At 38.1% G+C, this 14,714-nt stretch overlaps 1 protein-coding gene across 5 annotated transcripts in view; it reads left to right on the top strand.

Moving 5' to 3' along the window:
• Nucleotides 1–14,714, top strand: part of LOC110950666 (ras and Rab interactor 2-like) — a 53,736-nt gene that overhangs the window by 18,360 nt on the left and 20,662 nt on the right. For all 5 annotated transcript variants that reach the window (XM_051945513.1, XM_051945517.1, XM_051945516.1 and 2 more), the window contains exons 3-7: nt 1,240–1,334; nt 2,404–2,593; nt 2,674–2,788; nt 8,004–8,076; nt 8,669–8,760. In XM_051945513.1, coding sequence (XP_051801473.1) covers nt 1,240–1,334; nt 2,404–2,593; nt 2,674–2,788; nt 8,004–8,076; nt 8,669–8,760 — 565 coding nt within the window. The remainder of the gene's footprint in view (nt 1–1,239; nt 1,335–2,403; nt 2,594–2,673; nt 2,789–8,003; nt 8,077–8,668; nt 8,761–14,714) is intronic.

The raw sequence follows: 14,714 nt of genomic DNA on the forward strand, positions 1-14,714 counted from the left end.
CTCTGTTTCAAAGAGTCCAGTTGTGCTGATTTAGGAATGAAATTTGCCAGAATTTGTTCTCATATCTTTCGTGAAATTATTCCACTAGCTATTTAACATTGCAGCACTTTTACTGCTTATTTTGCACTTCTGGTCAGATGCTAAACTGCTTTTAATATTCTCTGTTTTTTCCCTGTGTGCAATGACGGTGAAGCTGAATCTAATCTAAATACCTGCAGATGGAATTAGTCCTTCCTGTCTACTTTTCTTTTTTTTCTGTTCCTGTCACATTTTTACTCACTGTTGGCTAATGTTTAACTGAAAAATATAGATAATAATATCAAAAATAGAACTAATTCTGCTGCTTTCACTCTCTCTTTTTGCACTGCCTACCTCAGTGAGCAGATCTTAGCTTTTCTTAACCATAAAAATTGCATGTGTTTTAATAAATACTGTTTTCTGTACATTTTGCACTGTTCTCTATATTTAAAGTGTGTTACCTCAGTACGTAGATGCGAGTGATAAATGTGGCACTAAGTAAAGACACAACGAATCAAGAATTTCATTGCACGGATGTCTGCAGCATATGACAATAAATCATTGGAATATTTGAATATTTTCTTGTTTTGAGGGCACATTTCAGTCCAATGTTTGTCTGAGACAAAGATGCTGGTATTCAGGATTGTAAAATACATTTCACATCTGTGTCTTTGTGGTTTTAATCCCAAACTAGTTGTGGGTTAACACTAAATACAGCACATTTTTAGGTGTTCTGTCACTACAAACCCTTCATTTCGTTGACTAATTTGCACCAAACATAGACTTAACTGACAGTCATGATAAGTCTTATCTCAGCCTGACACCAGACAGGAGTCTTTCCAGTTTCCTGTCCAGATGTATCCAGATGTTTACCCACTGTGCTGCTGTTTATTGTACAAATTGGATTTTCAGTTGAGACCAGAGCTACATGTGCATCTCTGCAAACTGACTACATGAAATCTCCCCTCTTTAGCTCACCGTGGGTTAGTTTTTTTTTTATTCTCTGACTTTGCTTTGTTTTCCTGCTTCCTCCCTGCAGGAAATGAGCTGCACTTACAGGAAACATGACGAACTGTTTCTCTGCCTTTTGTTCTACATTCCCTCCTGTTTTGCAGTTTAGGTTTGAGCATTGCTGTCGGTTTCATTTACTACCATTCGCCCTCCTCTTCTCCTTCTGAAGTTCCCTCATCAGTTAAAGCTTCTCGTTCTGCCTTTTTCCAGCTGATCGACACGTTTGCGTTGGAGATCGGAGAGCTGAAGAAGGAGATGGTTCAGACATGTCTGACTGTGGACAAGGAGCCCATGGAGCTACAAGGGTACGACTATTTTTCATACAGATTTCTTAAATTCTTAGTCCAAACTTTCATCAGCTTGACTGCTCTAGTTTTATTCATGAAAAAGCTGGATAGCCGGTGAACTGTCTGAATCCCAAAACCTGCACATTGGGTTGAAAGGCATGTTATTTAAGAAAATCAACAAAAAAGAAAAAAACATTTTAGCTTTCCAACAGTCAAACTAATCAACTTAGTGAAACCATTTATCCATTTCCATTGAAAAACATGATATTTCGTCAAATATTTCACTTAAAAATGTGCTAAAAGTAAATCTTTTGATCAAACTAGATTGCTTAAAAAACAAAACATTCTGCAGGTCTCTGTGAAATCATGAAGCTATTAGTGATTCAGTTGTGACCAACGGTCCCATGTGAAAAAATTCAAGGACCTTTCAGCTGAACTGTGGGTTTTGTTTCTACAGAAAAGAGACAAATATAGAAAAATAAAAATAAAAATGAAACAGTAAAGTATCTGAAGGATGCAGAGTCACCATTATTATTCAAGTGTGGGTAACACTTCTTAGCATTGTGTATAAAATCCAATGTTAGGGAAGTTTTCAGCAGAAAAGGGTATACTGCAAAAAATACAGACATGTCAGTAGAAAATAGAAGTAAAGAAGAAATATAAGTACTGTTGATATTATAGTCTTCTATGTGTAGGAATTCAAATATGAACCACTCATCTGTAAGGAAGATGATCAAATCTAAGCTTAAAATTGTGATATTTGATCAAAATCACTTCATTCCACATGTCTGATTTACAAATTAGGCAAAGATAATCAGTTTGTAGTCATCTGATGTTATTTCAGATGAACCTCAGGCTGCAGATTCTTCTGCATGTAAAAACTCAGATATTACACAGATTCCTTCGAGTGTGGACTATAGCAGTATTGCACATTAAGTTGAAAACCTCTGATTTTGCACAGATTCTAGCTAGGTTCATTCCATTCAGCCACAATATTATTTCCTACAGCAGTATAAATGTCAGGACACACTGTTTCTCGTATTCACCAGCAGATGGCGAACCTGTCGTATGTTTCTCTCTTTGTCAGGCTGGATAGTGGCGTTTATCTGCAGACCCCCCACTGCGGTGGCTCGGGAGGTGAAAGGGATTCTGGGTACGACTCCCTGCGGAGGAGGATGAGCGTTCTGGACAGGTTGACTCAGACTCACTCGGTGTGGCTGCTGCTGGCCGTTAGTGAAGAAGACACCAGCGACATCCTGCTCAAACAACCTCCAGGGGTGAGAGGTCGTCGTCTGTGGAAAAGTTTACATATGTGCTCTGAATTTAATCTAATGGGAGGTTTTATTTCATGGTGCAGGTGTTTCTGGTCAGAAAGTCAGCAGTTCTGCAGAGGAAGGTTTTGTCTATGCGTCTGCAGGGGGATCAATCAGAAACTCCCATCAGCCACTTCCCTGTCCGAGAGAGCCAGTACAGTAAGTAGCATGTTGGTTTTAACTCGCTGGATTTAAAAAAAAAATCTCCAAAATTACATATTTTATCAGAGCAAGAAAGTAAAAGAAATTAAAAACAGATGTTTGAGTTTTAAATTCCCAACAGTCCTTGAACTACTCATTTTTTACATGCAGTCCCACTGAGAGACTGAACCAAATCTAAGCTTGGAATTGTAATAGCTCATCAAAACCACTTTAATCTGCAATTCATTTAACTAAATTACTGCTGGTACATCATTTACACTAACCTGATTAATGTATACAAACAATAGAAATGTTACACATTATACACCTTGAACCCTAAAACCTGCAGGTAAGTTCAAAAAGCATGCTATCTTTTTTTTTAAAAAAAAGGTTCCAAGATTAGATCATTTATCAGTGTCAGAAACTGTAAAAAACACTTTTTCCTGCAGTTCATTTAAAAATCACTGTAATTACACATTTATACGAACCAGCTTTGTATATAAAAACAATAAAAATGTTCCAGAGATGAAGCCATGTTATCTCCAAGATTACACCATTTATCAGCAGCAGAAACGTTAAAAACAGGAAGAATTTTCAACTTTTCGACTGTCCATGAACTACTCATGTGGAAAAGAAATTGATCCAAATCTAAGCTTGAAGTCATGATATTTATTGAAATCGCTTGATTCTGCAGGCCTCATTTAAAGATAAATCAAAAAATAATTTGCTTGCTGTGACAGGATTCTGTAGAAAATATAAACATCTGCACTCTTTAGCACAACCAAGAAACAATGACTGACTTTCCTGCAACCAACTGTCACCTGACAACTATTATGGGACTTTTCAGTTGAACTGCAGGTTGTGTTTCCACCGAGAAAAGAAAAGACCACTTTATTCTTCAGGTCTGAATTTTAAAAATCGTCAAAAATAAGTTCTTTGCATCAGCCACATTCTGTAAAAAGCAAAAAAAATTATCATCTCCTAGGTACAACTTTTGAACCATTAATGAATCAGCTGTGATCAACACTCACACAACAACAATTCAGGGACTTTTGGGGTGAACTGCAGGATGTGTTTGCAGAGAGAAGACAAGTGTGGAAACTAATTTAAAATGTTGATTAAAATAAACTTTACTGAGTTCTCTCTCCTTCTTCATGGTTGTCGTGTTTCCATAGAGGTGCAGGACTTTATATTGCAGTGAAAAATGAGCCCACAGTGAAGAAAAATGTGACTGGAGTAAAGAAAATGCCCAGAAACTGCTTGGAGTTCAGAGAGTTAACTGAATGTAGTTGGACTCAGACTTGGTTCTCCGGGGCAGTAAAAGTATGCAGTGCATCCTCAGTTGACATTTAAATAAAGAAATGTGTAGCCAATCCCATCATGCAGTAGCTGATGAGTCCAAAGTCAAACACTGGCAGCAACACGGCCTCTGCAGCTGCAGAAAAAAACAAAACACAGCATCATTGCCAAAACCCGTTTTAGGACTCCAGTGAAAGTTAGCCATGTAGATTTTAGTACTACTTCCCTCCAAACCTCAGCCTGCGACTTCAACTAGTGACCTCGGTAAAGAAGAGCCCGTGCACGTCTTAAATCATCCCCAGTTCTTCTGCTCAGTTGTGTGAGGTTTTACTTTTGCGGTTTCAAAACAGATGACTGAAATAGTTCTGCAGAAGTGATGCTAAATTTTGCTACGTTTGTAGAAATTTCATGTCACGTGGCAGTGAAGCAGTTACATTCAGATTTACTGTTTTTTTTTTTTTTTTGTCATAGCGTACTGGATTCTGGATTGTGTTGCTGCTGTTTCTTTCTGTATAACCCAACCGTAACTCATGTTAATTAAAGTCGAGTGTCCAAATATATGTAGCCTAAAGTAGGATATTAATATACCAACCCCCAAAAACATCAGAAATAAACTATATTTCAATCAATAAATGTCCAACCTGAATGCTCTATAAACTCTGTCTTTCTCTTTGAATATTGGGTCGCAGGAAATGTTACACAGAGTCAAACCTTTTCTATCCCCACAGTTGGACATAATTTCTGGATATTTGGTCAAGACAAAAGGAGCTGTGGAGCTTATAAACTAAACATTTCACCTTATGGTGGATGACGAACACCCATTTATTTAGTTGGGGGTGTAATAATTTAATCTCAGAAGTCATTTTTTTTTCCATTATTTATACAGTCTGTGTTCCTCAAATAGATATAATGTACTAAAAGCGGTCTTTCAGTTTCTTTCTGTCTTCTGAATAACTCTCCTTTAACCGGCTCAGCAGTCAAACTCTACTGTTGGAGTTAAACATGTGGCTTCCTGTTCACCTCTGCATGTAGTGTAAAAAGATGAACCCATACAGAAATGAGAAGTGAGAGTGTTGATCAGAGTCTGCTGGATGTGTTCCTTCATAAAGCAAGTCCCACATTAATGAAAGTTGCACTTCTCCACACTGTGTCCTTTAATTTTTCAGCTCAAAACACGACAGAGATGGTTCCTTTCACTACGACCGTGTAACTCCTCCTTTTAGTCCTGTTTGAAATGGACTGTTTCAGTCTCAGCAGCTTTAACCCCGGTGTTGTCCTGCGGGTCAAATTGACCCTTTTTTAAGTTTGAAAATGGGGAAAAAATAACTTCTGATGTCCACATTTTTCAACATTTGTTGGTGGAAAAAAGAAAGGTGAAAAAATGTTTCTTTATGAACATTCACACAAAAAATCAACCAAATTCCAGCAAAATTCACTGGATTTTTGTTGATATTTTTTGTGAATGTTCTTCAAGATAATATTAGACGTTTTACTGATATATATGTAATCACTTTAGATATTTTTAGGATTTTTTTTATTCATTTTTGAAAAATATTTACAAGAATTTTCTTGACAATTTTGGGAGATTTTTAAAAAATATTATCTTGAAGGGAAACTTTTAATTTTCTTCCTGAAAGTTTTACAAATTTTCAGAAATTCAGGGAATTTTTTTTTGCTGAATTTATAGATTTTTTTTTTTTTTCAGACAAGAAAGCAATTGTTTTTGGTGCCCGTAAATGAAAATAACAGGAGGGTTAAATGTAGCTAAACTGCTGCATGCCCCACCCCCTTCGGAAAGAAAATTCTCTCTGCGTCTGTCGTTGGCAGTACTGAGCAAACATTTTAGAGTTTGCAGAAGCAGTCTGCACAAAGTAAAAAAACTTGGAGGAGGAAGCTGCTCATGTCAGTCATGGAAAGTTTGAGCTGGACAAGTATTGGTTCCTAAATTTCGAGAAACTGGATACAATTTTTGACAAGCGAGTAAACCCAGGAGACTATCTAGTAGTGGAGGAGTGATGACAATAGTAAGTGAAAACATACAGAAGCTTTATAATCATGTTATCTCATTAAGGAGTCTTTTCCGAATATTATTAATTTGCCAGTTTTTTTGTATTGCATATGTCCAGTGAGTGATAAAATAATATATTCTGTGGCTGCAGTAATATAATCCAAATCCTGAAACTTCTCCTTAAGTAGGTAAGAATTGCTGAGAATGCGTTTATCTTGAGCAAACATCCATAGAAAGCTGTGACGGGGTGTACGTCACTCAGTTTCAGGTCACATGTTTGTTTGCAGAGCAGCAGTGCAAAGTTAAGACTGACGACATGCATTTATACAACACTGCTACCTTTGGTGCTTTACAGTTTTACTTCTTTTAAGATCTTTATTCTTCTGTGTAAGCAGAAATTGTGATTTAAACTGTAGCAGTTCTCATGATATTGCAGTAATTCTTTGCACAAGTACAGAGCTTGAGTGTTGGGAGTTGGTTCTGGCTGCCAGATTGTGATGACATCCCAGCTGTGCTGAAATAAGAGCAGATCAGAGGGAGGGGGACACGTTTGGCCTGGTTTGGACTCAACATGTAGGTCAGCTGCTCTCCAGTTTGCCTCTAGTGCTGCTTTATCAGGCTGGACTTGTGGGGTTTTGGGGTTCAGAAACGGCTGTCTTTTGATTATGGATTTGTCTAGAAACTTAAACACTAATGGCTTAATGTCTCAAAGTGTTGGTGCAGTAAGGAGGAGTTGAAGGAATAGTCATCTGGTGGTATTATAATTCTAGTCTGCTTCTCAGTCCACCCGGTTTGTTTACTTTCTACAGCTGCTTCTGCTAACTCTAAAATGCCTGAGCCAACAATAAAACTCACAAAATGTTCTGATATTTGTTGCAAGAGTGAACACAAGAGTCTTTATGCATCCCAGCATCTGAGGAGCTGAACGTATATTAAAGATTTTAAAATGGCAAACATTTTTAAAACACAGGTCTATTTTTTTTGTTCAGTTATATATACTATCTGCCTAATTTTGGAGATAAAAATATTAAATTACACTAACTGTTTAAAAAAGGTCAAAAATGTAAATGGCATGTTTATCAAAAATCAGTATTTTTACAAATTGTAATTTTATTTTACATTATGTAATGGTGCACTTTTTTAACCATATTTAAATCATAGCAAAAATAATTGTTACAATTTTGCCTTTGTTTGAAAGAATAACTATGTATCTTAATGACTGAAAATTATAAACATTTTTAAAAAGTAAAATTTTTAAACCATTTTTTCCTTTTTGATCAATTTTGGGTATGTAGTAAAATCACAGAAAGCAAGAAATATGAACATGTTGACTGTAAAAAAAAACTCAAACAAAATAAAACAAGCCAGACCTCTAAGTTTATATCAAAATCAGTAGTTTTTTTTTTCTTAAAAAAGAAATTTGTTCATCCACAAAGTGTAGCAGTGAAAATTACACCGTTTGACTGTGAGCTGAACAATGAAGAATGAGCAACTGCCTCATAGTCAAAATGATAAAATGCAGTTAAATAATAATAAGAATGCTACAAGTAACTATGTTATTCTTGCCTTTCTTTCATCAATCAGGTTTTCTCTTTAACAGTCACTTTTTCCAGTTTTGCTGCTTCATTTTCCTTCATTTCTGATGCAAAGTTTCATGCCAGCATGTACAGCTGCACTGAATCCCCATTGGACAGTTACTTTTTAAACAAACAGGTCAACTAACCAGAAGAGCAAAAAGTCATGCATTTAAATTATTGCTCATTTTTGAATTCATTTTCAGTTTGTTTTTGATTCTTTGGTGGCTTAGTTGAATTTTTACAACACAGTTCAATCCCAACAACAAAATGCAAACTTGCTGACAAGGCTGGATGTATTTGGTAGAATTGTGAGTATTTATTAATCTGTTTACATTTCATGTGTCTGCAGCCTTTTCTCTGGAGGGATCTGGGATCAGCTTTGCAGACCTGTTTCGCCTCGTGGCCTTCTACTGCATCAGCAGGTAAATAACCAGCGCTTCTGTGTTTTGTTTTTCCTGGAGATGCTGTGTGATGATGAGAGGGTGATTCAGGGATGGAAAATCCATGGATGAAAATAATGTTTGTTGAGTAAGCAGAGTGCCCGGAGTTCTCACTTCTTGTTTTATCTCGTGCCAATTCACTCAGACGGTCGCAGCGAATAGTCGCGCTGCAAGAAATCCTCAACACAACAATCGATTTGACCACAGAGAATAAACTCAAACAGGCGTCCAAAACTTCACAAATGCTCAGAATTTTTCTTGAGTTGCGCATAAACCCTCTGGAGCTTCATACATGCAGCTGTGTAATGCATATTCACTTCATTGAGGGTTCAAAGTGTTTTCACTTCTCTGTATGCCAGCCTTTGAGTTGTTTTTTTGCCAGCCAAACGTATGGTATCATCACTTTTGTTGCAGGATTTCACTGTCAAATGAGGACAGTAGTCAAAACACAGAAACACAATTTGGTCACGTGTAATAAATGTGCAGACACGGTTCAGCATTGCATTCTGAGATTTGTTTCACAACATAGTTTGCATTTTTCTCAATATTTATGGCCTGTTTTTCTTTAACATAGAGACATCCTGCCCTTTACGCTCAAACTCCCAGAGGCCATTGCATCTGCCAAGACGCAGAAAGAGCTGGAGGAGGTGGCTCAGCTCGGACCAGGTACACCACATTACTGGAACACGCTGGAGGTTTTACACGTTTAACTACTAATCTGCTGTACTGTGGAGGTCAAACTAGCAATAATGAAAGACTAATATTCTACCACTCATTTCTAAGTATGGAGCTGGAGTCAGGAGGTGATTAGCTTAGCTTAGCTTAGCATAAATACTGGAGGCTCGAGGAAAATACCAGTGGTGGAGGAAGCACTCCAAATCTTTTCACACATGAACTTCATCTTACAGCATCTGAATATGTCGAGTACATGTCTGATTCACAACCCTGCTAACTTTTCTGTAAAAGCTGCTCTGGTAATCTTACCAGGTCAAACCATGTAACATTTCACGACACAAGTCTGAACTTAGTTTTTAGTACTCTGAGATGTAAATATAAAGTAACATTAATGGAAATGCTTTGTGAAATACTAGTGGAGGTATTTATTTAACTTTGATGAGAGCCCCTCTGTTTCCAGGTCTTATGCTAAGCTAGGCTAATCACATAAGCATCATAATCATCTTCACATAATGTTAATTGTAACAGTATGATAAGCAGAAACTGTTTTAAAATCTGAGTGCATTCAGAGAAACTCATTTTTAGCTGCTTATCAGCAACATTTTAAATGAATGAATCCAGAAGTTTAGCTTTATATTTATTTTCAGATTCCTTTTTTGCTTTCTTATTTATCCTCTGAATTCCCGGTGAAACATTGTAGCTCATGAATGTGTTTTTTTTCTGTCAGCTGACTCTTTAATGTGACCTTCAATAGAGGAAAACATGAAATTAAAACAGAAAAATGTAGGATGCTGCTCACGCTGTTCACTGCAAATAGTTTTTTGGACAGATGCCAATAGGTAGGTAAATACAAAGCCCCTAAGGTTTAGCAGCAAAATGTAGTTCAAACATTCAAATAAATGCCCTGGTTTGGTTCCTCTGACTGTTTAATTATTATATTATTAACAATGAAGCATCAGTGTTTCAGCAGTACGTTACTGTTGTAGCGGCTGCAGGTTTGAACTACTTAATATCCAGTTTTATATTCAGAAGCAGCAAATAATTCTGACAAAAACATGATTAATAAGGGAAAAGTAGAAGAAAAAAGTAAATTCTGATGCACAAAGCTGTTTTCAGGTTTGCACTGATCTTGGATTTTTTCTGAGATATTGGATGATTTTACTGACATGAAAACCTTTTCATTAATTTATTCTTTTGTTATTCAAACTCGGAGTATTTTCAGGCCGCATTTATGATAAAGAGTCAGAAAATACAAAGATGTTGGTGCTTTAATAAGAAAATTGGTCAATAAAAATATCAAAAGGCAAAGTCAATGTTATTATACAAACACTAATTGAAGCATTTAAGTTTTTTAAAAAATGGCTTAACTAAAAAAGAAGAACATCCCGCACTAGGGTGATTTACAATAAAAACAAACCCTGGTTCACCGCAAAACTCAGAACACTCAGACTGGAGAAGGAAAGGGCGTTCAGAAGTGGGGACAGAGACAGCTTCAGGGCAGCCAAGCATGAGTTTGGCAAAGCAGTGAGAGCTGCTAAACGGCAGTATGCAGAGACACTCCAACAACAGTTCTCTGCTCACGACTCCGCTTCTGTCTGGAAAGGCTTGCAAAAAATAACCAGTTACAAGCCATTGTCCCCCCACTCCACCAACGACCTGCGCCAGGCAAACCAGTTGAACGAGTTCTACTGTCGCTTTGAAAGGCAATGGTCAGTTGACGACCCCATCCCCCCACCTCACACCTCCAGCCCACCACTTCACACTGACCTCAGCAGGGGCTCAGAGCCCCCCACAGCCCAACACTCCAGACCCCCCCCCAGCCCAGAGACCCAGCTCATTATACAGGAGAGAGACGTTAACAGGCTATTCAAGAGGCAGAACCCCCGCAAAGCAGCAGGACCTGACTCTGTCTCCCCCTCCACCTTGAAACAATGTGCTGATCAACTGTCTCCAGTCTTCACTGACATATTTAATGAATCACTGGAGACATGCCACGTTCCAGCCTGTTTCAAGACCTCCACCATCATCCCTGTTCCGAAGAAGCCAAGACCCACTGGACCTAATTCGACAATTCTACAATTTCATTTAGCAGACGCTTTTGTCCAAAGCGACGTACAACACAAGCAAGAATTCAGACATAAGGAAAAACCTGTAGAAAGTGCAAAAAGTGCAAAAAGTGCGATTGGTCAAAGGTGTTGCCATCAAGTTGCAGAAGAATTGCCAACCCCCCCCCCCCCCCCCCCCCTTTTTTTTTAACTTTGTCAGTGCTAAATAAGTGCCTAATGATTACAGACCTGTCGCTCTGACCTCTGTGGTGATGAAGTCTTTTGAGCGCCTTGTGCTTCCTCACCTAAAAGCCATCACAGACACTCTTCTGGATCCCCTGCAGTTCGCCTACAGAGCCAACAGGTCTGTAGACGACGCCGTCAACCTGGCTCTCCACTTCATTCTGCAGCACCTGGACTCAGCAGGAACCAACGCCAGGATTCTGTTTGTGGATTTCAGTTCTGCTTTTAACACAGTCATCCCTCAAAAACCTACTTGGCAATAAACCGCATTCTGATTCTGATTCTGATTCTGATTTGGAGAATCTGTGAAATATGATGGAATTAAAGGATTAAAATGGATCCAGGTTAAGATTCTTCTGCAAAAAGAACAAAAAGTTGTATTTTAAAAGTTTGTTATATTATTTATTGTGTAAAAGCTGCATCATGAAAATGCTGTCAGATAAATTTAATGGAGGAGAAAGTACAACATTTCCCTCTGAAGTGTAATGGCCTCGATAAAGTAGCATAAAATGGAAATACACAAGTAAAGTACTTCAAAAATGTACTTGTGAAGTAACTGCTGGCAGGAGCTGAATAAATCTGCAAGTAAACAGAGATAAATCTGGCAGTTTTTGTATTTACAGATTTAATTTGTTTGATGTTTGAGCTCACACTCAGCTCAGTTTCACAGCAGATTCCTTCGCTTCGTTTGCGTCTAAGTTATTCTGGGATGTGAAGCTGCTGTGAGTCAGCTGCATTAAAGGCCTGCGACATAACTGAGTGCTGACTGTGGAGCTGAAGGGAGTGTCCAGTGGAAATCTGGCCTGTGCAAACACACACATACCGTCATCACACCACATTCATGCACGAAAACACACAAAGTAAACGTGCAGATAAAGTTTTGTTGGAGCTATAAGATGAAACGCTGTCATTGTATTCTGCATTCCTGTGAAAGGACGTGGGTGTGCACAGATCTGCCTTTTGAATCGCGCTTGTTGCTGAAGAATTCTCTAAGTGTGAAGCAGCTTCTGAGCCTTTCATTTCAAACCAAGCCGTCATCAAGGGAACTCCCCTCCGAAGCTGCACAGCTTCTGTTTAAAGAGAGAGAGGGCCGACCGTGATGTGTAATCTGTGAAAAACAAACTCATGATGCAAACTGTTTCAGAGACGTTTGCCTCCCCAGAGGGAAGGGAGGGTGTTATATTAGTTAAATTATATTAGATTAGCCTCTTGTTTTTTGTAACAGAACTATTTGTCGCAGCAGAGTTAGACCCTGTCCACACATATCTGGATAAGTCTGAAAACCCATATATTTTTCTCCGATTCGGCCTGTCATCCACACGTAACCGGAGGTTTTTGGTTCTGAAAACGGAGGTTTTGAAAACTCCGGCCAAAGTGGAGATATGGGAAAAACCCCGGGTATGCGTTTACACGTGGACAGACATAACCGGAGTTTTAGGAGCGCACACGACACTGCCTGCGACAAAAGTGCTGTGACGTCAGACATGCGACTTTTGTAGACGATCGGAGCAGAATGGACCCGCTCAGGCTCATTTACTGCTTTACCTCGAAGAGCATCGGAGAAGGAGGACTGCTGTGACTTCCGCTATTTTGCACCTGACAACCATTCCACGTCCTCGGCATGTTCGACGCGAGAGACGCCGCCGCTGCTCCGGATACATGCAGACGGAGATTTTTTGTAGAAAACGGAGACTTGTGGCCGCAGATTTTTTCCTCAATGGAGGGGGGCGGATATTCGGTTTCAAAAATATCCGCATACATGTGGACATGGCCTTATTCTTAGGTTCTCGTTTACACCATTTTTTTTAATTTTTTTTTTACAGAATTTAATTTGAACACACAATGTTTTTTGGCACATTTTTTGGATGAAACATGCAATATCTTGATTCTAGGCTTAGATTTGATTAAGTTTTCTGATGGAACAAAACATCACAGATGAGTAGTTCAAGGACTGTCAGAAAATTTAAAATCAGAAAAAAATTTTTGGCCGTTTTTGGCTCTGATAAATTTTATTTACAAGTTTATTTAAAGAAAGCAGGTCCTCTTGAAGGGAATTTCATCACTTAGGGGCACAAAGAGCAAAGGAATTAGATCAGGAATTAATGAATGAATAAAACCAGTATTTATTCCAAAAAAAATGAGCTGATAGAATTGGTTCCCGGATCTTTTACTCTGCCTTTACTGGTATCTAACTGTGGCTCTTTTTAGCCAGACAAAAGGCCACTAGACTTGTATTTGTGAAGTCAGACCCCAACCTTTTTCATCAGTACTGCATGTGCTTGTCGTGTTGCAGCGTTGCTCTGCAGACGGACACCTCAGTGCCAGGTGCTGTTGTCTCACATGGCCCAGTAATAACACCACAGACACATAAAACTGTTCCACCAGCTGCACGATTTTACTGCTCTGGGAATGCAGGAGTTACTGTTTCTATTTTTAGGCTACAGCGCTCACTTGTCCCTGCTGCTGTCACTGTGTATTTACTCTGAGTGGGATTTAGCTGCATATTTATGCTCGGATACAGTGGAATCTTTCTTTTTCAACCAGTTATTACAGCAGAGACTCAGAATGAGGAGTTTTCTTGCCAAATAGCTGAAAGACAATAAGATGATTCAGTGGATAAATGAGAGCACATGTTTATCACCACTGTTATGAGACACATGAGGACAGAAAAGAAGCAGAGAATCATGTAAATAAAGTTCAAAGAAAAAATGAAATGAAATGGAAAAAATACAAAAAGTGAAACAGGAACAGTAAAAATCCTATTTGATTAAAAGTACCCAAGTTTTACCAACAAAATGTAGTTAAAGTATGAAAGTGAAAGTCCTGGTTTGGTCCTGAGACGGTTAAATTATGAGACTGTTGTTGTAGCTGTTGCACTTTGTATCCAGTTTTATATGCAGGGACAGAAGATGGATCTGAAAACATGTGATTAAAGGGAAGGAAAGGAGGAAAACAAAGTTCTGATACACAAATCTGTTTTCAGCTTTTCTCTAATCTTTGATTTTTGCTGCAATATTAGTCATTCTATTTGAATTTATAATCACTCATTGATTTATTCAATCTTATTTTAAACAACAAAGTACACTGAGGCCTTATTAGCAATGTAGCCGAGTTAGAAAATAAAAGATGAAACCTGAATAGGGTCTAAGGATAAAAATTAGTCCAACCTCAGATTGTTTTTACATTTTAATGTTAAAAAACTGTATTTTTTTCTCATACTATACAATACTGCAGCACCTCTGTTTAAAAATGTGTTTTACCTCCTGTCTCTACTACTATTCCAACACTTAGAAAATAGTTGGAATTAGGAAATGTTTGTCTTTGTGTTTCAAAGTGTCTCCCACATGCAAACTGAAGTGCATTCAATAGTGTTTTTTTTTTTAGCTCTAGGCAAATAAAACTACTTAATTTTGTGAGTACAAAAGTGATTATTTGTGTCTTAATTGAATGCAAAGGGAAGTGGCAGAGAGACAACAAGAGGCAAACAAAGCCACAACATGAAACACAGATTTAAAGAGCCCATATGCTGCATATTCACAAGTTTGTTGTATATTTTAGAATCAGTTTTATTGCCACGTAGGTTTTTACACTTACAAGGAATTTTCTCTGGTGCTCTTGGTGCAAGTACAAATAAAATAGTAAGTAAAGAGATGTAAG

The sequence above is a fragment of the Acanthochromis polyacanthus genome, chromosome 3 (genome assembly GCF_021347895.1).
Source record: "Acanthochromis polyacanthus isolate Apoly-LR-REF ecotype Palm Island chromosome 3, KAUST_Apoly_ChrSc, whole genome shotgun sequence".
Lineage (NCBI taxonomy): Eukaryota > Metazoa > Chordata > Actinopteri > Pomacentridae > Acanthochromis > Acanthochromis polyacanthus.